The 26,859-nt window shown below is 37.7% G+C and overlaps 1 protein-coding gene across 1 annotated transcript in view; it reads right to left on the bottom strand.

Moving 5' to 3' along the window:
* The window catches only part of MRPS9 (mitochondrial ribosomal protein S9), a gene marked incomplete at its 5' end in the record, with an annotated part of 30,879 nt that extends 7,126 nt beyond the window's left edge, over window positions 1-23,753 (bottom strand). Inside the window, 6 exons of the mRNA XM_040536569.1 lie at window positions 2,606-2,688; window positions 8,355-8,434; window positions 10,752-10,782; window positions 10,873-10,935; window positions 18,477-18,656; window positions 23,337-23,753. Coding sequence (XP_040392503.1) covers window positions 2,606-2,688; window positions 8,355-8,434; window positions 10,752-10,782; window positions 10,873-10,935; window positions 18,477-18,656; window positions 23,337-23,753 — 854 coding nt within the window. The remainder of the gene's footprint in view (window positions 1-2,605; window positions 2,689-8,354; window positions 8,435-10,751; window positions 10,783-10,872; window positions 10,936-18,476; window positions 18,657-23,336) is intronic.
* Window positions 23,754-26,859: the final 3,106 nt, after the last annotated feature.

Below are 26,859 nucleotides of genomic sequence, written 5' to 3'. Positions count from 1 at the left end.
AAATGAATACAGATCACATTCCCATAGTAAATAGAAAAAGGCCTACACTGATTTTAAAAGATCTTTTGAAAGGAATGGTAACGTCACATACTGAATTTACCAAATTAAAATTATGTATTTCACTTACATATTATTCATATTATTGCAGTCTGATATTGAGCAAGATTACTCTTGCAAGAGTAATCTATCTTCTCCTCAGCTTAAAACTTAGTTTGAAAAATTTGCTGCTAGGAAGGGTTTGGTTTATTAGCAGCAAAGAAATAAATCAAAAGGCAGGACGTAAAAAAATTCTAAAGCAACAAAATTTTGCCTGTGGTCTCCAATTCTTTGGTTCGATACTGAACTCCACTTGCGGTAAGTATTGTCAAGGTACTAATGCAGCAATAACAACCATACTGTATTTTATCTACTATATAATCTCTATCTGCTCAGTACAGAAACTGAACCAATGATAGAAACAGCAGAAGTTAAGAAAACAGCCTCATATAGAGATGTTAACACAAAAAAAAACAACGTGTGAAGTAAATCTTTGGGAAACATGTATCATACGAAGTGTCTGACAAAACAGAATGCTACCTTAAATATACACATCAACTTTATCAGGTAAATTTAAGGCAAAGTGCTAACTCTAATACCTCTGTAGGATTTTTTTTTTTAATTTTTATTTTTTAAAAGAAGCAATCCTAATGAACAAGCTCTGATTCAGAAAAGCATTCCTACTCAAGGTGATTTTAAGTAGTACTTCTGAAGTATGTATTTTAATGTTTTTCTGAGTCAGGGCATAAGAAATGTTTACTTAGAGACAGTGCTGGTTTTAACAGGAATCTTAAAAAGTACCTAACTCTGACAGATTCAAGTATATAGTATATATATTTACGTACAGCTACTTCCAGTGAAGCCAGTGATTTATTTATTTTAAACATGTGAAAAGCTATAAGCTTAAGTCTTTCAAGATCAGGTTCCTACCCCTCAGTTAATATTACAATGTGTCCATGACAGATTGTTTGCTGGAAAAAAAAAAAAAAACAGTTCCCACCACCCCCTACCTACCTTGAGGAGATAAATTATTGAGGCTAATCTCAAAGGAAGTACTACATCCCTTAAACCCTTTAAATTATCAGAGTTTTTACAAACATAAAAGAGGAAAACAAAAACTTTCAACCCTGACTACCTTTAGGTCATTTTTCACATCAGTAAATCCACTGGCTGAGCTCTCTAAGGTTATTTTCAGCAGCATATGCCAAGAAACTTAAATCATTTGTTCTCGTCTGCTTAGAAACTAATACAGATCTATAATAAAATATTCTGTGGCTCATAGAACGCTATATATACATATATATATATGCACACACACACATATACACACACACACCATGAACAAACATGAACTTCTATTATTTAAGAAGGAAATAATCTCAACAAATTAACACTTTCTCTTCCTAATGTAAACAATAAATGGCTGAAATTAAGAAATGACAAACCAACACAACGTGCAACTGGAATGGCACACAAACCTGGCCAGAAAATACATAGCAAGAACATAAATCAAAACTTTTTTTTCCAGTGTCTAAATTGTAACTATATAAAAATTGGTAAGCACTGAAATCAAATCTTCCTAGCTGTATCTATTTTTTTTTTTTAGATACTTGCTTGATTTCATATTCCAATATATCAAAATCCTTGCAAAAAGAGTAAAATATATATAAAAAAAATCAAGAAAACAGCCTAAGAAGTGAACAGTTTCTAAAACGTATATCCATTTCAAAGACAACCCTGACAGTATGCACTGAGAAACCAACAACTATAGCATTTCACAGCTTGTTCTGGTTAACATGCACCTTTTTAGCTTGGCCATAGCCACTGAAGAGAAAAGCTTACTATGCACACCAGAAAAGTTAAAGAAAATAAGAGAAACTTAGAGAAACTGAATTCAATTACCATTAATGGTGATATTACAACAAACCGAACCAAATAAACTTTTCTAAAATAAGTACAGCTTTGATGATTCAGCTGTACAAAGCCATTAGAAGAAAAATAGTGGAATTAACTATTTTGATGCTCTTCGAGTTCAACATTGGTAAGTAAAAATACTCAAGAACAGCAATTAATGAAAGACTATTAAAAAGCTCAGCTTTAGACCTTAGGATTTTTCCAACAGTTAAGCAACATATTTGATGTTTACAAAGGCCTTATTTTCTCATAAAAATCTTACTACCCTTTCCAAAAACCTTTACTAAAGAAATAATTAGGAAACTTCATATATGGACAAAGAATCCTGGATATTCTCTACATATTTTCAAGTCACACTTTTGAATTCTTATATAGGAGAGAACATTGAAAAGATCTGAGAGAGATTGAACAGTAAGAGATATAGTTGGGGGTTCCCTATTTCAGCAGTGAGCACTCCACACATACAGATTACAGACAGACCTTTCAACCTGAAATTAGCATACAAATATTAAGTCAGGGAATAGTGAAAAAGTCTGAGAATGGGTTAATGGAATAAAAGGCAGGTAGGATGGGAGACTACAAAATGTGCCAAAAACAACATACTGAAGCATTTTAAGAAAAGTAATATCAACATGTAATCCAACTGGAAACATACTTTTTTTCCTTCTGAGGTGGCAAGTCTTGAGCTGCCAGTTGGTCTTGATGTTTCTGAACATTTAGCAGTTTTTCATAGGTATCCTAAAATATGTATGGAAGAAGAATTTAAATGCATTTTTTTCCATTTAATATTTTATTTTATTATGTAAAACACGCTTATGTGGTTTTGGTCTCCAAACATCTAAAATTCAAGAGGTTAGAAAACAAACAGAGCTCTGACAAGTTAAAAAAATATTTTTTGCATGTTTAATAGCATGTTAAAGCTAAACCAATAAACATTTAGACAGTAGGTGTAATATTTTCATATGTAGTTCAAGGTAATTAATTTTGAATTGTGTTATTTTTCTTTACTTTGTTGCCTTCTTATACATGCTTTTACAAAAATTCTCAAATGTATACAGAAAAGCAGCTACATTTATGTAACGGATATGCCTCCAAAACATACTGCACAATCATTTCAGAGCATTCACATTTTAGCTTGTCTTCCTCAAAATAGTGAGGAGATTTAAAGTTATAAATTATTTAATTTAGCTAGATTTTTGTACATTTGGATTGTCAGCTCTATCAGTAGTCTGTATTAATCAGAACTCGCTTGTACCCAGGCATGTCCATGAAGACACACGGTTAAAGTTATCATAATTAGAATTTTTTTTTTTAAACATTACAGATATATTGGCTCTAAATTTTCAGTACTTTTTTTTCCCTCAACAGTTTTCTCAAAATTCTTCGCTATGTAATTTCAAATCATGCTGTGATAGGGATTTACAATTTCAGAAAACCAAAAGCAAAAATATTCATAAAGCCACACAGAAAATATTACATGAGAGACGTTTTTAAATAAACAGTTTCTTCACTTCAAAAACTTTTGGAATCTATTTTGTTCTAAAGTATTACATCTAATACTAAGAACTACAATAGTGATTTAAACTAGAAATAGGAATATCTGGAAAAATAATTACAAATAATATTGAAACAGAATTGTATTACAGCAAAGTACTAGAATGTAAAATAATTTACTTTCATTAACAAGTGAAAGTACAAAGCTTATAACCACTTTCACATACTTTAATAATGTAAGGACTGTAGCAAATACTAGGGAAACTACAGATTAGGAATTACTGGGGACAGGGAAGGATCAATTTTTTTTTTTTTGCTGTATTACTTAAAACAAATAGACCATTAAAAGAAAAGCAAGACAGATACATACTGTTAAAAATTAACCACTGAAATTCTAGTTCTTAACACAAGTAATACTGTGATTTGCAACAGGCTGCCATGAAATTTCTGCAAGTTTACTTTTTTTTTTTTTTAAAACCCACCTCGCTTAGCTATGAGCATCTACTGTCCAAGCTGATTTATCCATTAATATAAAAAAACATTGGCTCATATACTAAAAATATGTGTACTTAAAGTATATGAACTAAGAACAGATTGCTATCTGAGCTGCACTCGAAGCATTTAAATAGGGACAATTCACTAAGGCCTTTGATGCAGGTCATTGGTGACATTTTTAACAGCGCTGTGGAACAAAAGTATTTTTGGAATAACTCCACAGTATAAAATCCTGCAGTACAAAACTGCCCACTTTTCCTTGAGACTGCACAAGAACTCACATATTATAGTAATATGCCTTCCAGAAATCTTTCAGTTTTGACAGAGATAACCCATTTCAGGTAGGAACTAGGAAAATTTTTCAATTTAAAAAATGCTCTGTCTTTACACACATGAAACACCACATAAAAGAGCATAACAAATCATATTTTCAAATACTCCCAAACCTCAGAAATACATCCATAGATCTCTAAGATAAGAAGGTATGGTAGCACTACTTTGGGTATCATTCATATCACATCACCTCTAATAATCTTAACAGCTCTATTCAGAGCTGACTATTAGGCTGCAAAAAGTTCTATGCAGGAAAAGCAGGCACATCTCATGCCCTCTAACCCAAACCTTGTGCCTGACACCAAGAATTTTTTTTAATGCATTTGTAGTTAGACTGGAAGAAGAATCAGTATGGAAGCTTCTGCTCTGGACTGTAGTGGGGACGGAAGAGAAGGGAAAAGGATTTAGCTGCAGGTCAGGTATCTCTGGAGAAGTCCCTGGAACAGGGGCTTCAGATTACTATGAGCATTGGGAAGTCATCAAACCAGGCACGAAGATGATATTTTAGAAATTAAGATGATCTCTTTAAAATGTTCAGGTTAAATTACAGAAGCAGTGGTCATTAAAAAAAAAAAAGAAACAAAACACCAACAACACCCTAACTAAAAAACCTTTACGCAGGAGATGAAGTCAAATAAAATTAGAAAATAGTATTATAAAACATTTTGGCATGGAAGTCAAAATCTAAATATAATTTCCTGCATATTTCTGGCAATTAAAGTGAACTTGAATCTGTTATGAGATAAAATTTTGGTCTTAAGTATTACAAAAAATTAATGCAAGTGTTTAACGTCTGTAGAGAGATGAAGTCAAACAAACTAAAAGAACCACTCACTTGTGCAGTAAAGTACGTGGATGAGTCTTGCAAAATCAGGAATCGCATGTAATGCCCAATAATTTATCTGACAAATCTTCACTCCTCACAGGCTAAAGAAAGCATCTGAAGACACACTTGCTTTTTCAAAGCTGGCAGGTGAAGATTTTACTAATCACTTCAGGATTCAATAGTCCAACTCATGAATGTACACATCTGTGTGTCTCGTAAACTCAGCTCGTACACAATCAAAATAGCTGATTTTACAAGATTGGCTATGTGCTAAAATGCTTCCATTTCTAATAGAGGTATCAAATTTTAGATCTGTGTAAGGATTAAGTCTTCTAAAATACAAAACGATATTCTTATTTTACCCTACATAAAAATTTTGGGAAGAAATTAGCAAATGGAACCCTAGAAAATGAGGGCTTTTTGGTCCTTTTTTTTCTTAAATGGGAATTTAGCATTGTAGCATTTTGGTTAAAATATGCTGCAGAGCTCGTATCATTTTGCCTTTTTCTTCATGTTTTTTTTTTCACTTCAGCATATACTTAAAAAAAAAGTTAAAATGCTCTATTGCATATATTATCCACAATCTGATATTTCTAAAAAAGTAAAGCAGCAGTTACATAAAATTACTATTTTGCTTCACAGACTGGTATGAAGAGACCATTTTGTCTTGCTTTGTGCATTACTAAAATATGACATTTTCTCCAAAAAACTCTTAAGTTAAATGATGATCAAGTATACAAGCAAATATTTGTGAAGCTGTTTCATGCAGTAAACGTTGTATATCAGAAGAAAAATAAATTGTCCTTTCCTGACAGCTAAACTTTATTCAAACAGGCAGAATAAAGGGAACAATGGAGTATAAAGTGAATATCCTTTATGAAAGTTCATTTAATATTCAAGTCATATCAACATGTATATTGGCTGTTATAATACATGTGAATACATATGGTTTCTATTTTCACTAGGTGGGTAACATTATTTCCTAGTGTTAACTACACGAACAATGCTGTGACCATTTATGTCACTAGAAATTAATAAAAGTGAAGTTCCACATGAGTCTGTGTAGTAATTAACAGCATACAAGTTTAAGCTAAATATTATGTTTATCTGATTTATGAGACTTAACACAGCAATTTTAAGGACATCCTCAAATGGGATTGATTACTTACACTACACTGTATTAACATACAACCTTTCTTTTTTCCTAGCCAAATTAATTAGCTTTGAGACTTAAAAATATGTTTTCTTAAATACACATTAGCCTAATAAGAGGTTAAAACAACATCGGGAATTTCATGCAGATTTAGTCTTTCATTTGGCTGACTGAAAAAAATGTTAAATCTCCTTTAATGGATTCAGGCTTACAGAACTCTATTTAATGAAGATATTTAGAAACATTCTAAGAACGCTCAAGCACTTAAATATCCTATACTAATGAAATTTGTGTTTGTCAAAGTGGTTTTGTTTGAAGGTGGTTGCCACTGTTAGAAACAAGATGCACACTATTCTCTTTGAGATTTCCAAGGCAATCTTGCATACTCTTTCTAACTGCTTGGAAGAGCTAAAAATAAACTTGTGCTCCTTGTAAAATTTGTAATTTCTTCATTATGATGGAATGCAACAAAACGTCTTGCCCTTGGGTTGCTCCGTTTCAGCCAAAACAAATGCAAATGGCTTGTCAGATGACAGCTGTTTGATAAGGCTCCTCTACAAGACCTGCATGCTTTACTTTTTTCCGTGAAACTTGGGATGAAAGGCAGAAGGCAGGAAGAGAATTAATGTAGCATACAGTCTAAAGGCAATGCTACAACCGTGATTAAGTAGAAAAGTTAAAAGGCACAGATTTTCCACAGCCTCGCTGCGTGCAACCCATCCGTGTAACAAGTTGACAGGCCTAGCGCGTCAGCTCCATCATCCTCTCCGACAGCTAAAACGCAGCATTGCATCCCTTTTCAGAGAAAATTTGCGTCTGCACCATGAAGCGTTGTACATTATTTCTTAGCACTGCAGGGGGCTCAAGTCCATATGGAACCTTCACAAATATTACCACAGATCAAACCAGCGGCGTTTCGAGGCAGATTTGACATACCTATTTAAATGAACAGCAGGGGTCCTCGGGCTGCCTCAGGCTGTGCAGGAGAAAACCTCTGTGGAAAGCCTATGCTGCAGCTCCATTACTCAGCAAAGATACACTCTACATTTATCATTCATTTCATTTCTGCCAGGGCAAGAAGCTCATTTGCCCAAGGTCAACAACAAAAAAAAAGGGGGGGGGGCTGTTTTTTATTCTCCCAAAGAAATAAATGTACCTGACAAGTAGGGATTTTGTCCTTTGGGTACACAGTACACAAATAAATACCAGATAATTCTAATAAAATCACTGCACTCCGTAAAACCGTGCACTGACTTTGGTAACAAAATTTATTTTTTTGAGAACAGACTAATCACAGAAATAACTTTTTAAGACTAATGAGGAAACAAAATCTGAAATGACTGTCCAGTTAAATATTTCTGCATAAAGCATTTATGCTTTCATCTTCTGTAAGTACACATAAGAAACATGCATAAACTCTTCTAAGGAGGTAGATAACGCTTGCGCTATTGATGGTCACAGATATGGAGCGTCTATTCATAATCCACGTGAAGACTCAGAAGCTGTATCTGATAGAACATAATGAGACCCTACCATAAAGGTAAACAGATGCAGATCTTTTACTCCTGGAACCATGCTAATCAGAAAAAGCCTTAAGTTTGCATGAATGAAACAGTCTTAGAAAAATCAATTAAGCAGTTTAAATGCAAATTTTCTTCATACTAAATGTCAGCACAAATAACGTTTCCTATAGCTTTGCCCTTCAAGGGAAAAAAAAAAACTATTTTTTTTATTCTACAGCAATTTTTCCTAGGACTAGCTGTTTCTGTTGTTTACACATTCTCCACAACTAACTTTATGCTACTAAGTGGGTACAGCCTACAAGAAAGCAGTCAGACTATTCAAATGCAGATCATAGTCAAAACTGTAAAATAAACCAAAAAAATAAGCAGGAACTACTACGTACTCTGTTCTCTTAAACTTCACATAAAAACACCTCTAATAATAGATATTGTGACAAAAATTAACATTTCTTTCATGTTCAGTGGTGATATGACCTACTGTGAAAACACTGAGTAAAGTCAGGAGCTCCTGATACACATCCCTAGAATAACATGCACTTGACTAGGAACTAACATTATTTACTACAGGTACCATACTTACATGCATTAATGAATAGTATGATTGCTTGCCGGTATAAAAGAGGAAGTGAAATGGTCGGCCATCTTCTCCCCACTGGATTTCTAATGAAAAGAAAGATTAGACAAGAAAGCAATATACGCTCACTAAAAAAAATCTTTGTATTTAATTGCTGTTACAAACGTCTTTCATAATACTGATTACCTTTTAAAATATCAGAGAACAATGACATTTCATGGGTATTCAACCTGTCTGGAAATCTAATGATTTAGACTACCTTGTTAAAACCAACCAAACAAACAAATCTCTAGCTGCAATTATAAGCAAATATTTAATACTTCTAAATATCTTTTAACATGAGGGAATCCCTCATGCATGTCTTAAATGAGCTTTCAAAGACTGTTTAGTTGGTATTACAGATGCAAATATCCATTTTAGAACAGAAAGAAGTACAAACTAAGGGACAATTGAAATCTACATAATGATGGCAAAAGGCTAAATATTAACTGCTCTGGAAAACAGTGCTTTAAACTCATAACAAATTACTTACTAGTATAACACATATACAACAAATTTAGTATTCATACAATTATCTTCTGCAGGTAACTACAAATATTCAAAACTTGGGAGATTTTAGGACTTGTTCATGTTGATGCCTGTGGGATATTTAAACACAAGACCTATGCTATGCTTTACATAATTAGTACAGCAACAAAACAGTCTTTGTTTAATTCATCACATCCAGATTATTTTATTCATCAAAAAAAAAAGCTATTTATGGAGATGAGTTTCGACTTAAGAAAAAATTGTGTATCAAATATAAGTGTCTTAACATGACACCCATCTCTTCCAAACACAGAAAACTAACAAAAATAAACACCTGAGAGCTTTTAAAAAAATTGAACTGTAAAGAAACCGCCAGTCATTTTATCCAGTAAGTTCAGTTGAAGCAATCTATGAACTACTGACAAAGATAAGACTCCAAGAACCTGTCTGATAAGCATGCTGGTGTATTGCATTGAAACATTAACACAGAATACAGCAGAAGTAGAATGAAAAGATGTAAAACAAAAAAAAAAAAGGAAAGAACACTGGGGGCATTTAACTGGATATAGTACTGGGAGAACGTATGAATTTCCCTTTTTGTGGCTGTGAAAGTATGTTTAGTTGAAATTACTATTCAGGAAACATTCTGAAGTATAAATTTATGGTTTTGTACTTCCAAATTCTTACAGATGTAATGCACAGACAGTCAAGAAAAGCTGCCTTAAAAAAATAACAGATATTTATTGAAAAGTGTTAATTTTAGAAATATACATTTACACTAATCCTAGTTCTCAGGACAGAGCTAGAATCTCAAAGAACTCTTTGGTCCTGAAAACATCGAGAGTAGTAGCTTAGTTCTGCCATAAACAGCCCTTAGATTTTAAAATTGTATAATTATGTTTAACTGTCTTACCCTTTGCATTCTACTTTCTATTTTATGATACTGTGAAGTTAGAAATTAATGCATGATACCATTTAATAGCTAACATTCCAAAATTTCTAGCAATGCAGAGATCTTTCTAAAAGATGCACAAAATCTAAAAAGCATCAAGAATCTATTGATTCCAGGAACAGTAAAAGGAAAGAAGAAAAGAAGGAAAATGATAGGATTACACTGATCATCAGAAGTTTCTAAATGGGACTCAATAGTTCAGTGAATAAAGAATTTCACATCCATGCTAATAGTTCATACTAAATGACAGCCAAAAAATTAATAGCAACTTTGTAAAATTCTTTGTAAAATTTAATTTGGTGATTCCGATCAGGTTCTCATTAAACAACATATTGGCGTGTCACTGACAACTGAGGTGCCTCAGGAAGCAAGGCCAAACACTGTATGGATCAAGTGCAGATTTAAGACTTCCAGGTCAAAAATGAGATGTGATGGGGAGAGTTTCCATTCACATCACCCCCTATTCTCTCAACTGGCAATTTCGAGGCTGTAATTTCTCTGCTTTTAGAGCACCGAAGGTACCAGGAAAACTTTTGGTTTAAAATAGCATTAATGAATATTTTATGGATGTGATAGACAGCACTGACAAAAAAGCTACTGAATTCAACAAAAGGTTTTCCAGTGACTTCAACAGATTTTGCACGTCATTCTACCTGCTGTTTATTTTTAAATAACGAAAAACATTTATCTATAGTCAGCTCACAATATGCCTCAAAGGGCTACTGGTGTTCCAGAATCCAGCAGTATTTTTTTTAACCTAAAAGCTAGAATACTAGATCAGGCTTTGTACTGCTCAAGTCTTACCAATTCCCTCCCCCACATTGTTCCTAATAAAAATAAATCTGTGAAAATAAGGCATTCTACATATATAAATTTTTTTAATACTTAGAAAAAGAATTTGAAAAAGATCTATGAAAACTTACTCCTCTGTTCTGGAAAAATTTCTGTGGGATGCTGCAAATAAATAAACAAATATCATCAAAAGGAAAAAGTTACTTGAAACATCATGTTATGGTTATTCAAAAATGCAACAAGAAATCCTACCTTCATCATGGGCCTGGCTCGTTTGTCGAATAAGCCCGAAGGAAAGAGATAGGCAATAGCTCTCTGAAAACAGAGATCACATATGTAATTTTTCCATAAAAGAAGCATCAAAACACTGCTTAGGTACTTTCTCGTAGAGAAAATTGAACAATTTTTTCACATGCATAAGCAAATCAGTTAACAACGACTGCCACATATCTGCTGTGTGGAAAAGAAAAGCAGACAGTTTCCTCAGGAATCCTCGGGTGGAGTAAAATCTCATTATGAAGGTTGCAATCTACTATATCAGAATGAGTGAACATTCCTCTAAAGTTTTTTTTGTTTTTTTTTTTTACAGTACACATTTACAATGACTCATCAGAACTACTCAAGTGCAAAGACCACCTTTTTAACAAGTAAATGCAACACTCATTTTTCCTTAAAACTTCAAATGCTGCAACTTCTATGAGAAATTACATTTTATTTATCTTTCTGAAAATATCAGAGATTGTTAATAGTGCCTACTGACAAACTGAGCAAAAGAATTTTATTTATTCAAACACAAAACAACTGGACACAAAGTTTTGCAAATTTGGAACCTCAGTTTCTATAGATTTAGGTTCCCAAAGTCTAAAAGCAATGTTTGTTGAGGCAGTAGAAGATACTTTACATAGCCTAAATAAGTATTTCATCGAACACTGCATTTGGAAACAACTGGGAATCACTGCAATCTTTGCTGAAGTTGAACTAATAGCGCAGCAAAGCAAGACTCCTAAATGCCATTTTTCTTTTTTAAAACATTAATTCTCTCACTTTCTCAATACCTAAGGGTTTGCTAAAACAATTTAGAAACAAGTATGACATTACACACTCATGATTTACCACTGTTCGTATGGAGTACAGTGTACCAGATGCATCACTTGCTTTTACTTAACCAATATTCTGCTTTTCCTGTGATATATAAAGTTTGTATTATTTGCCTCCAACAAATAAAGTAGGAATGACAAAATTCAAAGTCATTCTGGCAAAATGCAAGGCAAAGCAGCTTACAAGGTTAAACCCAATGGCATGTCTTTCCATTCAACACCATTTTACTGTCCCTTTTCAGCGCAACTGAAACATAAACGTGTATCTTTACTTTATTCACTGAATGGTTGGGGTGGGCAGAGACTTCTGGAGGCAACCTGCTCCAACACCAGCTCAAGCAGGGCCATCCAGAGCAGGCTGCCCAGGACCATCTCCAGGCGGCTTTTGAACACCTCCGAGGAGGGAAAACTTATTATAAAACATTACTAACATATGAGAGCTCTTCATTTCCATTTGTTTTCAAAAACGAAACAGACAAAGAGAGCCACCAAAACCCCCCAGATGCAGGACTCTGGCAAGTGTGGCCAACTTCAGACAGTGGGCAGTAGAACTTGAGATAGAAATCATTTGCTTGTACAATAATATGGACTAACTGAATAAAACCCTCTGGCTGTCGTCTCGCTTATACTTCCACTAGACAGTAAGGAAAAGTAGAATCACAATAAAATCACAATTAAAAATCTGCACTTAAGAAGAATGCCTCTTTGTTAGTTAGGCAACCTTAGGGCTATTATTTGCTGATCGTTTTTTTTCCATGGACATGGAGTGGTTTGTCAGTGCTTCAACAGATTTATATGTATTTATATGCATGGAGTGTAAAAGGACCTAACCTATTACTTTCATTAATCCCCTACTGGTATTCTGAACAGAAATTTTGAGAATTCTGAAGCAAACAAAGGCTTAACTTGATTTTATGAAATGGTAATTTTGTTTCTCTTAGTGACTACTGTATTCCCATTTGTTAGTCAATGGGCATTTTATGCATACACACAGTAGGTGAACACCTATTTATGAACAAATGGGGATTAATTATGATGACAACAGAGAAATCCACTGTGAGCCAAATGATGTTAAACAAACACATTATATAATATATTAAAAGAATTTATTACAGGATATTGAGACTGACTGTGCGTGTACTTAAGAGGTAGACGTTATACAAGCATCTCCAGAATCTCAATCAAAACAGCTACTGTAACCATGACACCTTAATAAATGCCAAATTTACAATCTACTATTTATAACGAAGAGTGTCTGTCACCTGAGATGTACTACATCTTGAAAGTTTATTTTACGTTGCTTGAGTGTATATTCATGTCTTTCATGCTAAATCATAAACAAACCCTGCATTAAGAAATCTTAACATCTACTTTCAGCTCTCCACACGTCAACTAGCCAAAAAATAATTGTTCTATTTTGTAAGTTTCTTTTTTATGTTGTTGGAGTTTTTGTTTGTTTTTCCCAAAATGAAAAGAAGTAATCTTCCTGCCCTCTCCTTTCTTATGGAAAGTATTTGGAGTATTTCAGTCAAGGAGCATTTGCCTTTACAACCTGTTCAGAACTATCCTGGGATGCAACAGACTACAGGTGAAGCCTTGCTCTCCTTTATTCAGAAGACTTTCTTCATGTTAAATAGCTGTGCCCCCAGTTTTTACTGAATTTGACCAAGAGCTGTTTTCCTTAGGCTATCATTTCAGATAGGCAAGATTCATTCATCTTCCTCTAACCTCCACAGATTCAGGGCTACTACTTCACAGTTCTATCTGTTAAACCACACTATTACCATTGTTTTCTGATAAAAAAAACACAACTTCCTAAAAAAGGAACAGCATAATTATTTTCAGCAGAAATGCTTAGAAATCCTGTACGTAGTTAACAGAATGGTGTTTCCAAAAATTACTGTGTAAACTGCTGGAAACAAAAGGTGGAATGGGTACAGTCTGCATTTGCTATGAGTTGCTGAAAAAAATGTAGCTGTTTCCTCTCAGGATTTGAAGGTGCTTGTTTTTAAACGCTGTTGAGCCATTCAGAGGAAAAAAAAAAAAAAGGAAAAAACCCTCTGTAGTCACACCTTCAAAAACAGTAGATCACAATGAATACATGTCAGTATCAAGATGGTTTAACTCAGGCACTGCTACACTGCTAAAGGACCACACAGTATTTCACTTCCAGTTAGAAGGTCTGAATTCAAGCCAGTAGGCATAATGAGAACAAGCTTCCATCCCTATCAAAAATCGTATCTGGCAGTCCTTCAACCAAATTACATGCAAAACAATTCATTAAATAAGCTGCCCAGCACTGCATGGGGCATGTTGTGCAAATCCAACATACCTGCCACACCCTCGGCTTCCCTCCTCATCGTGGATGCTACACATGCTGACTCCTTGTCCTTGCTCCACTTCCTACCTACAAGCCAAAAAGCTTTTCTCAACGTTTAGAGACTTTCGTTCTGAGTGAGACAGGTTCAGCTGGGTCAGTAAGGGTTGCTTTTCTTTTTTTTTTTTTTTTTTTTAGAAATGCCTCGAGAAATTAAGACTTGGATACTTTAATTCAAACAGAGCTGACTGAGTTATAGTGGGGTAGGGGAGGGACACTGAGGCACTTCAATCCTTAAATTACTCTCCACGAATAGGGGAGATGTGACAGGGCAAATTCATCTTGCCCAAGTGCCTGCCTGGGCTTTTCTCAAATACAAAACATTCTAATTTTCATTGCTCAAATCGTGTGTAAATAAGCTAAGAAGCATCCAGTGAAAAAATATGTTTTGTAGAAAATAAAGAAAAATTTCAAAAAAACTCCCCCCCAGGTGGGCTGCCTTGCAGGAGCATCTTCCTTGGCATAGAGGGCTCAAGAATCCAGTTCGTTCTTCTTTAAATATAAATTCTGACATGGATAGAAAAGCAGAAAGATATAAATTTTAACCCCATCACTTGAGAAAAAAAAATATAGCCATTAAATAGTAAAAAACAGCTTTTTTTTTAACATTAAATTATTTATGTTAATTAAACATTTTCAAAACTAAAAAAAGACAATATCTTGTCCAGAGATCAGACAGCAAAAAGCTTTTGAAAGAAATAGTTGTTCCTTTATTTTCACTGTAACTTTTTAAAAGACTGAACAGTATTCAAAAGAAGAAAAAAAGTAAAAAAAGCAGTCATCAGTTCAAAAAGACTGATGTGGAGTTTGTCTCCACTAAAATATAGTTGGAAAAAAGTATTCTAGATTCAACTAACTATTTAAATAAACAATACAAAATCCGGTGTTTCTGGTAAGGACAGTGATGGACATCATGTTCCTACGGACAACAGAAAGTTCAGAAATGTATTTTGTTCTGAGTAACGTTCCTGACATTTCACATATGTTAATATTCACTCACTTCTAACAGGCTGGGTTGCTAAAACTGGAACGTTACTTCGAAATCAGATGCTCTGAGCCATTTTTAAAAGCAACCGAATATCACCCATTTTTCATTAGAGAAGTCTTAATTCATTGAAAGAAACCATACCCTCTAAGGAACAAAGCTTCTCATGTTTATAACATTTCCATACTGAAAATGCTGCCTTACTGGTACTTTTGCAACAATATATATGTACATGAAGATATTTATTTCTAAATGTATATTTTAGATTTTTTTCCATCTGCTTGACAACAATCTATTAGGTCATACAGCAGGCAGCGAAAGAAAATTAACACATTTCCAGCTTTCAAGTTTTGCTAACTTATGGGGAAGAGTACGGCTTCGTGATGAACTCGTATCTTAGAGAGCATTTAGCGACTGCATAAAAATGAATAATAAAAATACTGGCATATAAATAGGTCACGGAGATTAAGATGCTTTTCCTATATTAATCTTACTTAGATTTCTGGTCTTTAAAGTAGAATATCACAGGACTGACAGAGGAAAAATGAAGGTGGGCTGTTTACTACAACCATAAGTTAAAGTTAAATCAAAAAATAAAAGGATTACAGACTCGACTGGGAAAAAGCACTGGGTCAGGACTGCAATCTCTATTAATTAGGTATCCCAGCTGGGCAGTGGGTATGCAGCTGTTAACTTGATCAATGACTTACCTAAATGTCATCTCTACTGATTCGCTTATAAATTACCAGCAAGTGAGACTAATGTACAGGTGCTAATTTATTTAAACTGTTCTCTGCAGTTCTACATAGCTTTATAAACTGCATCTGGCACCTAATGTTAGCTGTCAGTTGTACTTAGACATGCCTGTCCTAACGACTCTGTTCATTAGAAATGAGCACAAATTATGAAATATTGTGAAAAATGATACATCAAATGGAATGGGCAAAGCAAATCAATTAGAGAAACTTCATACCACATATTCACACATAGGAGAATAAAACATCTCAGCTTCAGAGCAAGGTCTGTAATACCAATTAAAAAGCAATTGGTAGACTTCTGCAGAGTTATATATCAATTTGCTGGATTTTTTTTTTCTCCTCCAGAAATACAGTTGTAATGCACAGCTTAACTTTTCATTCCCAAATAAAAGTATCAATAAGAGGCAATTCTGCTTCCACAACATCCAGGAGAAGGATTAACAAGTCAACTTATTTTGCAGTTTAGAACTTTACAAGGTTTAGCTTTTATTAAACTATACCTAAAACTGTAGTGAAGGACGGAATCCTGTGATGCTTACTTTGGAAATACACTGCACTACTGATTAACAGTAGAAGACATGGAGCACTCACATACTCGATATAAGCACTCATCAGAAAGAATTACTACTGTTTGAAATGTAAAGCTTGATAATTCTCCTGCCAGTGCTTAAGCAGCTTTCGTATTTTTATAACAGAAATTTAATTATGCATAGCAGACACTGTTATAGATTCTGAGTATTTTCCAACACCTGATGGAATATGAAGAAATTAAACGCGTACCACAGATACTTGGTATCACTAAACAAAACATTACACTTTTAGCTCTACTTCTCCAGCTTTTAAGAAACGGAGGCAGCAAAGAGGTCACATACTTGTCACCTGCACTGCACGTGTTAAAGCTAGTTTCAGAATTAATCTGCTTTTACTAATTATGGAGCTCAGTTAATTTTGTGCAAATTATCATAGGGCTGTGGATTCATAAAGAAAAAACGACCACCTATGCATGGTCACCTTCCACTTGCAGTCTTGCTGTCTGTAAGCCTACCCTGTAGGCTCTATCAAGAGAAGGAATCCAGACTGCAGGCGAATGCACTGTTCTACCTTTAACCTTTCAGGCAAGCTATCTAAACTACCAGGAGCAGCACCATACTGTAGTAAAATGAGAGGGTTTTTTTTTGTTGACAGATCTGTGCATGCATGCCTTTTTGAGTAACTTTCTTGCAACGTAAGTGTCATTAAAGGTAGGGGAAAAAAACAATATCTGAAAAATGCAGGGAAAAGAAATTCTATAGTCTGTTAAGAACTGCAGAAAAGAAAGCCAGAGTAAAGCAGGCTTATTGCTGACCCAGATAACTCGATGAATACTTTCACTGTTGACTGGAAGGGTCTGCAATACCACTTGTCTGTAGAAGAGCAAAGTAGTATCTGTGATTCTGAAGAAAGCAGCCACAGTATCAGTGCATAGCTTTGTACTCATGAAGTTTGATTTCCTATGGACTTCTGACTCGAAGTCAACTTTCCCTTATGGATTTCGTGATGCTGTCGAGACTCAAGTCTCATTTCGGCCTTTTTCTCTGCAGGCCATTAACTGTGTCTCTTCTCTACTTTGCCGTCTATTTTCAGAGAAATTTAAAAAATTCATTTTGAAGCCTCTCTGTCAAATGTGGTTGAAATCATCCTGCATCACCACCTACAGGTGTAGTTCTTCGGCATAAGCATGCTGTCACAACCTCCCATGTGGACACAGCTACGCTGACACAAGTTTGCCACAGAGAGGTGACCAAAAAATGCTACAACATACACCTCTTTTGGCACATACAACATCAACCCTAGGGGACCCGCTGCTACACTGTGCTGCCATGGCTAGAGTAATAGTGTCACTGCTGTGCAGAAAAAGCCGGCTATGAGACTTCATGCAGCTTCACCTAAGACTGAATGTCACCAAATGACATTTTTCCTCACTACCTCTCATGTATGATAAAAGAAATGACAGAAGTGAAGCACGAGTTGGACGTTAAAAAAAAAAAACTTTAAAAAAGAAAAGTGAAAGACAGCACATCTATACATAAGCCTAAGTGACACGCAGAAAGAGGAGGCCACCCACCTGTCAGTTGTCAGAGGGAACGGCAATAAAATAATATGTTTTGAGGTACTGATATGAGCTTAAATGCAGGTCTACATTAAAATCCCTAAGCTAAGCCAGAGTGTTAGTTGTAAAACATCCTATAAGATTTAATTTGCATTACCAGCAACCACAGTATCACACAAGAAAACCCAACCTAAATATACACAGCAGGTCAAATTGTGGGTAAACGTTTCAAAGTGCTACATAAACCTTCACAGTGCCTCTTATAACCTCAGATCAAGGGGATTATCCATTAGTACTTTTAAAAGAACCTACTGTGCTTTAGCAAGATATGGTGTATAGCTCTATACTGTGATGTCTGACCTCACTTGGTAGCAGGAGTAGAATCTCTATTCACAGTCACAGTTGCAATGTTTGCAATGTAGTAGTAGTTCTTATTCTGACAGTTTGATTAAAATTCACAGAGAGCTGAGGGGCTCATGCTGAAGTAAAGTGCTTTCAATATCTGAAACTCTACAGTAAATTACTTCTCCAACAGAGCAACTGTACTTACATCAATATCCTCTTGGGTAAAAGTTTCGGGATCTTCTCCCATCATGTTGGCTAAATGTCTCTTTCCTAGGTTGAACTCTTCAATCTGTTTTTTAATAAATGCCTCTGTGTACTTTTCAGGTCCTGAGGCTGCTACATTTTTCTTCCACGCAGCTGTAGTGGTGTAGATTAGCCTCGATGTCTAACAAAAACAAACAAAACAACAAAAATGTGAGGTTTATTTTGTATTTTTGGTACAGTGAGCCCAAAATAAAATGAATAGTAAAACAAACCATGCATACCTATAACAGGCTTGAACACATTACTGTGGTAAGTTAGAAAAGGCAGTTATACTCACAAAACCACTTTCTTCCAATTGTTTAATGCCCGTAAACAGATAAACACATTCTAGAAGGTAAACGTTTCTGCACATTACAATTAATCTTGGCAATTGCTTTTCTTCTTATTGAACATATCTGTAATGCACCTGCCTTTTAAGTTTCTTTTTTTTTTATTATTATTTAGCAAGATTTTTCTGATAAAAAAAAATATATATATGTAGCAACATGTTAGGAACATCCAGCAAAAGCAAAACGCAGAACTGATTAACTGATGCAGTCTTAGAAAAACCACCACCACCAGCACATAAGGAGGTTTTGCATTCACCTAACGGCACTCTGTAGTGAAGTACAAAAAGGATCTGCAGGGCAGCTCTCTTGTGGCTTTTGGAAGCACGTGGGTGCCCGACATCCCACAGCACAGTGGACAACCACTGCTGAAGGCTCTGGAAAGGCTATGAAGCCCCCCTTCCTTCTCAGCGCCAGAACATTTCTTCAGCCATTTCACTGTCTCAGGTAGAATGATTAGAAAAGGAAGCAGAGTAATTCTCATCAGCATCTACTGCTGAGCAGGGTTCCAGCTCAGAAGTCATAACTCAGGGGACACTCACCTTTTGCTGTTTGTGGGAGGCAAGTTTTTTTTCTTTACCAAGACAATCAGTAACTGGGATGACTGATTTCAATCAAGACCTCTAACAGGGGAACAGGAACTTGACTATCAGAGCTGCAATGTCCCAATTTCAGCTTAGTGAACAACAATATGCACTATTTTGTCTCTCCAACACTAGTGTTAACAAAGTTCTCCGCAGCTTAATTATTCCACAAACTGAACGGAGAACTGATTATCTGCGTGGCCTTCTGGGGTGAGAGGGTGGTAGGTAATCACCAGAAAAAAGGATATGGGGTAGAGACAAACAAAGACAGAAGAAGAATCCCTTCTGAATCAGAAAAATGCCAACTTTTGTTCACCGGAGAGTACCCTACAACATTTATCTTGAACCTCTTCAGTGTGCCACTGTTCAGAAGCAGTTTCAGATGGCAGAGCATCTCACAGTTCGCCAGACCTTGCATTCTCTCCCCCACTCCCATTACCTACTTACTGCTAGCTCTGGCCCTCAGACTCTGCCTCAAGCCAGCTCAGCTGCCTGGCCTTGGCAGAACACTAATTTCTGTGTCCTCCCCAAGAGCAGGGAGCTCTCCGCTGAGCCAGCAAAAGCGATTCAGAGAAGGCTCTGAGAAGTGCCAAAGCTGACAGGAGAACGCAGCTGAAAGAGGGAGAAGGAAGAAGAGAAGTCCCCTCTTCATTTCTTCCAGTGAATTATTAAATTATCTCTGCTTCTCCTGGAGCTGTAGCTTCAGTCTATCTTTGGCCAAACATTAAAATCCACACAGTTACAGTAATTAGAAATAGCTAGTAGCCTTATTATGAGGGACCGAATAAACCCTAGCATTTGAGACAACTAAACACCCTGCAAGTCACAGAAATAGTCCGCAGATCACACTCACCATTTTGACTTGACTTCTCTTAGTTAAGCTAATATGAATAGCTCAAAATACTCACGGTCTTCATATAACTAATATAAATACAGCAGCAATCTTCAGGCCTGGTTACAACCACAAAAGACACGAACATACAGATGTGCATTTGCCACAAAAGGTTTAAAAACAGCCCCAAGAAAGAACTCAGTGCAGAAGATCCTGCTGTTGCTTTATGTTCTCCATGGCTTATAAGCATCACATGCAATGCTAGTCCCGGTTTGCTCCTTTTTTATTTTTAATTCATGTCTTCTGTAAGATTATATTTATACATAGAAAATTAAAACAAACAAAAAACACCAAAATTTTAAATTTACACCATTTCTACTTACAATGCTCTTATGACTTCCTTAGAAAGCAGAAAGGTATCTGCATATTCCCTATTCTTCTCCCAGTCACTCCTCAGGAAAGAATTCAATTCACCTTCTGTCTTGCTTGTCTTAATAGTAACTAATTATTTGTAATTCTTGTCAATGAACATATGATTCCTTATTACTTGGCCCAAAACTGCTTTCTGTCTGCTATGCTTTAAACAGGATACTTTAAAAAGATTGCTTTCATCTTATTTCTGTCAATTTCTATTGTAATTTTCTCATTTTTGTCCTCCTTCCCTCAAGCTATTCATATTCTTCCCTGGTTTCAATTCGTCACTAATCAAAAGTCCCTGGACACACAAACTGTTCATAATTAGAAAACAGCCTCTTATACAAATTAATATCTATTGTATTGGGTACCTCTTCTGGGACAAGAGTCCTATTTCACGGTGGTAGAGGCGAGAACTGCAAAGCACAGCCAAATGCTTCTGGCATTTCAGTCAAACAAGAAAGCCCGCTCCTCGACTTTCTAGAGGAAACCACGCAGGTCTGCATTTACTTATTACACATTTCATGAAGCATTACTGAAGACAACAGCCTCACCATTTTAGAAGTAATGATGGCCATTAACAGCACCCCTGAAATAACAGGCTGTTCCACCAGAAGAGGGAGAAGGTAAAGCCTTCTCTTCTGGACCCAGCTCCTGAGTATTAACCCCTCACGACCAATCCCTCCCCAAACAACCTAGCATTAAAACAGTCTGGCAAATCCTTATTTTCCAGGGAGACAGTCAATTTACATAAAATCAGTTTCTGTAAAAGCTGCCTCACAAAAAAACAACTGTTTTCAGAGAATTTCAAGTTCACTGGCCTACTTATTACAAGATGAGAAGGAATAACGGGACCTGTTTGCTTACTGTTGTCCCATGAATTTTGCTTCACTGGTGTATAGGTAGAAAACCAATGCGTATCACTAACAGAAGAATCAAGGTTCCTATGCTTTTGCAATGGAAGGAAAGGGGAAGCAGAGACAAAAGGCTCAAATTCAAGAGAAAACCGTCTGTTTTACAACGTGGCATAGCTACAGAGGTGAAAGGGGATACCCCGTTTATGTGGCATGCCTGCAGCTACACCATTTTCAAGCTGCTTCCATGCTCTAGGCCAGCAGATTTCAACCATCTCCTTTTCCAAAGCTTCACAGTGCATGGAGGTCACTTGTTTTGGTTTTGTGTTCTCTGGCAGCAGAGAAAAGTGGTATCATCTTCCTGATATTGATACATATACAGTGGTTCACATACAGGACCAGTCCCAATCAAATGCAAATAGCATATAAGGTACCCCAAACATTTTTGCTGAGAAGAGAGCTATACAATCACAACAGAAGCAACAGACAATAACAAAGCTAGATCACTTTTTCATTATAAATTGCACTAAGTATCCATGTTTTGCTTGTTAGAAGGATAGACTAAACCTGCTGTTCAGTAAAAGCTAAGGGAAATGGAATTACAGTGCCCTTGTCATTTCCACTCTTAACATGACAAGCTTGAAAATTAAAAAAAAAAAAAAAAACACCCATACTTTTGTCTATCACAGTTGGGGAAACAGTTTAATGAATACATTACAGCAAGGAATTTTTAAGAGAGACACCATAAAACAGTTCCCTAATGGAAAAGACAGACAAGCGTTTAACATAGAAATGGCTATAGCAGGTCAGAAGAAGGGTGTATCAGTTTTCTGTTCTCAACAGCAGCCAGTAGCTGAGCCACAAGGGTAAGACAGAAAAGAGTAATACTTTTTCCAGGACGCTTCTAACAACCAGCAGTTCAAAGACGTGTTGATATCTTGGTTTTGACAGTCCTCAGTGGAACTTTCTTCTGAGTTTTGTAAGCTGCTTTTTGTACTCACATAAATGTTCAGCGCTCACAACACCGTCATCAGACTGTTCTGCGGGTTAGCTACACTGAATGAGTAGAGCCTCTCAAGTTTCCCAGGCCATGCCTCCCCTTAGTTCCTTTCACACCCTTTAGTTCAGAGATTTACGAATAGGATGGTCTGTTTACTGCTCTGGGCTCCGGTACTGATCCCATCTTTGGGCCAGAGAGCAGACAGGCGATTCCTGGAGGCCCCAAGCAGCCCTACCCTGTAAGTTCCCTCTCCTTTGAGGTCATTTTCTCATTTATGATAGAGTTTTTAGTTCAAACTCAAGCACGTGCCTGCTTAGGAAAGCTATGTCACTGTCAATTACACCTTTGACGTAGGCTAACCAAACCCACCCAAACTCTTCCAACAGAGAACTATGATCAAGTGCTTGCATATCTCCAGCTTTTTCCTCCTTCCTCGGGCAACTTCACTTTGTGCATTTCTGACTGCTCTCCATCCCTAATACACAAAGTCTATCTACGAACAGACAACACTAACGCTCAAACCGCTCCCCCCAGCACTACCTTCCGTTTACTTCTGGCTGTTCAGCCACCGGGCAGACCCCCAGCCCTCCCCACGCCGCGCTGTGCCGTGACCCGACCGCTACCAGCCCGCCCTTTCCACCCTTTGCTTAATTACACGCGTGTACCCAACGCCCCCGCACACACAGCAGCTGAGCTTTTTAATTACGCGGCAACCTACTGAACACCAGCACCTCTCAAATCAAACGGGCAATCCCCGCACACCCCCGGGAAGGGCCGGGCCCGGCTCTCACCTGCGAGCGCGTCCCGCCCGCCGCCACCACCAGCGCGGCGCCCCGCCGGCCGCCCGCCCGCAGCAGGCGCCTAATGGCCGCCGCCATCACCGCGGCTCCCGGCTCGGCACGGCACGGCCCGAGGAAGGCCCCGGCGCCCCCGATTGGCGGGCAGGGCCGGAGCCGCGCCTGCGCGGTGGCGGCGCGGTGAGGGCGGGCGGTGATGGCGCTGCCCTGCGCTGGCGCTGCCCTGCGCTGGGCAGGGGCAGAGCGGGAGGGACGTGGAGGTGTCAGGGGGGCGGCTGAGGGCACTTGGTGTGCTCGGCGCAGAGCAGAGCAGGCTGAGGGGGAGGCCTCATGGCGGCCTGCAGCTCCCTCACGAGGGGAGCGGAGAGGCAGGCGCTGAGCTCTGCTCTCTGCGGACAGCAACAGGACCCGAGGGAACGGCATGGAGCTGGGACAGGGGAGGGTCAGGCTGGGTGTGAGGGAAAGGTTCTGCACCTAGAGGGTGGTCGGGCACTGGGACAGGCTCCCCAGGGCAGGGGTGACAGCACCAAGCCTGATGGAGCTCAAGTGTTTGGACAATGCTCTCAAACATAGGGTTTGATTTTTGGGTGGTCCTCTGTGGAGCCAGGAGTTGGACTTGACGGTCCTTGGGGGGTGCCTTCCAACCTCAAAATATGCTATGATTTAGTGATTAACAAACTAAACCTGATACATGGTACAATTACGACAGACATCATTAAAACAGATGTAACAATCAACCTCTGCTCTTCAAATAAAAATCATAAAGTGTTTTTTGTTCATTTGTTTTCTAGTTTTATGCCTCCAGACCTGTTTCACCTGGAAGTTGCAGCGAGTCTGGTGCGACCCAGCTGCTCTTGGGAGCAGTTAAAAAATGTTTTATTTCACCCTCACCTTGAGTTTTTGTTTAAGTAAAAAATGCCCTTTTTTAGAGGTATCACAGTGGTCTTGCTGAGTGGGGGTTTGGGATGGATACTGTCACCTTCCAAGGTGGCGTTAATCTGGATGCTGAACCTTCAGGGCTTGAGAGGGTGTTCATTATTTCCACAAGTTTTATGGTATAAAACTTGTGGAAATAATGAAATTATTATGTAGAAATACCACTAGAGGTGATTGGATTTTGTCAGTAGTGTTTTGTGCCACAGGAAAAGTGGAAAATAATTAAATTTTTAATTCAAAAAAAAATATATACTCTAGACTTTTGGGGACCTTCTCTTTAAAAGCACTTGTTATATGAGAGGACAATGGAAGGAAATCTCAGCTTTTCCAGGTTTGTTTTTCTTTTCACCTTTTCACTGGTGGCTTTTGCTTCTTCCCATTCAATTGTAAGTATGATTTCCTTCCTGGGATTTAAAAGTGGGTGTAAGAAAACTGGCAATGGGCAAGGGCAATCACCCATGCAGGGAGGTCAAGGAGAAGCCGGCTGGATAGGTATTTATTCCTAAGGTTACCAACAGTGAAAATGAAATCATCAGTGTTTTTATCGACATGGATACGTATAAGTGACTGCAATGAATCCTGCACTGAAGGGAAGTGGTGAAATGTCTGTGTTTTGCACACACCTGTACAAGCCCTGAGAACAGCATCCGGCTTTCATTCACATGGTGTGTAGGGATTGCGCCTGTTTAGCAGCTGTTTCTCCAAAAGAGAATAAAAGTGGGTCGGGTTAGGGTCACATGCTCCTGGAGGAGCCAGCAGACCTGAAGGATAGAGAAAGCCAAAGGTGCTGCAGCCTCTTGGAGGTCAACAGCATGTCTCATCTGCCACCTATTGCCCCCTTGCTTAGCTTTGCTCAGCATGGAGGAGTTCCTCAGTCCTCACCGTGCCAAACAAGCGTCACCTCTCACCGCTACCAGCTGTCTAGAAGCAAAGTGCCGATGGAGTGAGCTGCTTTCATTCTCCACATACAATTAATTGTCAATTAAATCCAAGGAGCAGGGCTGCCTATGCAATATTGGCTGCTTGCACTCGGAAGCTGGTTGATGTCAATCCAACTCCCTCCACTCCTTAAGCCTATTTACTCCTGTGCCCACTGTGAAATAAAGCCAAATGCTACTGCAGTCCAGAGCATGTTTTCAAGGATACGGGAGTCTGTATACCATCCATGGTTTTAGTCTGAGGTTGTAAAATCATTTTCACAAATGAAGAGCAGTTCATTACATAAATGAAGTACTCAGTATATGTGGAGTCCAATATTTAATGACAAGGACCATGTTTTGTCTCTCATGGATTCTCCAAGTGGTCAGTTCTTACAAATTAATTGCTAACCCCTCAAGATAGAAGATTTTTTTTTCCACAATTTGTTTTGAAACCCTTGATTCAGGTATTTTTCCAACCATCCTGCTACTGCCAAGAGCTTGCTTGTCCCTGGAAGACATTTCTCCAGAGATGCCTGGGTTATCACCAGTTTCTAGACTGATCATACACCTAAATGCAAGTGAGTGTAGTTATTTCTTGGGATGCTTTGAAGGAAATGGGCTCTTGTGGTGGGCATGATTCACATATTCCAGCGGGATTCCTTCTGCTGGAAGGGTTCCCACTTCTGCTCAGATGACACGAGTCTGCATTTACCAGCCCAAAATCAAGTTTTAGCACAAGCCAAATTAAGATAAAAATCAGTGGAAGTTATTTGCATGCTCGGCTCCTGCATCCCCATCCCTCTGAAAAGTTTCTTAAGACAGACTTTAGGAAAAATGCAAGAAAACCATGTTTAATCTACTTACCCAAGACTAATTCCAAAGGGCTTCTTTTTCTATCTCTGTATTTAGTTGACAGTTTGTATATGCTATACCCAATCCGTGCAAACTGTCCTGATGCTTCGCTAAGCCCTTGTAGATCTTCAGTCTTATGTGTGGCACGAATGTCCTTTTGAGCCCAGCTGGGCAATGCTCGACTCTGGGAACTTGTTCAAATGTGACCCTTATTACCCATATACTGGCATAAACTTGTTAATTGTGCTCTACACAATCACACAACTGGGAACTGCTGTGTGCAGCACATCACCTGCTTTTGTTTTGAGACTAGATAATGAGGGTTAGGATATAATTGGGGATAACAGAAGCTTTGGAGTCTGTCTTTCAGGGGCAGCCTGAGACTCAGAAAACTGGCATTTCTGTGTAAGGCTTGAGATTTCTGAAACGAAAAATCACTGAATACAAAATAAGGAAACCAGGCTGAGCGTAGCATGTACGTGGGTCAGGGGACAGCCTGAGGGGCACATCTGTAGTGTATGCAAATTCTGCAGTGCAGACCTGAGGCTGTGCTTCAGTCCAAATTTACTGATTGCTTACATTACCAGCCCACATTCAGACAGTCCTGCAGTGAGATTTGGGGTGTCCTTTTGTAATCAGAGATGGGGTTTGAAGCTAGCCTACGTACAGGTTACCGGTATGGATAATGTGAATACTACCTGCTGGAGGAACAGGTATCCATGTGATAGTGACATACATGGTAAAAATCAGGGTAAAAAAGCATACTAAGTTTCATCTCCCTGCCCCACAGATGCAGACAGAAGATAGCA

Source organism: Cygnus olor, chromosome 1 (genome assembly GCF_009769625.2).
Source record: "Cygnus olor isolate bCygOlo1 chromosome 1, bCygOlo1.pri.v2, whole genome shotgun sequence".
Lineage (NCBI taxonomy): Eukaryota > Metazoa > Chordata > Aves > Anseriformes > Anatidae > Cygnus > Cygnus olor.
Note: the sequence above shows the minus strand (reverse complement) of the source record. Positions and strands in the feature narration are given on the sequence as shown.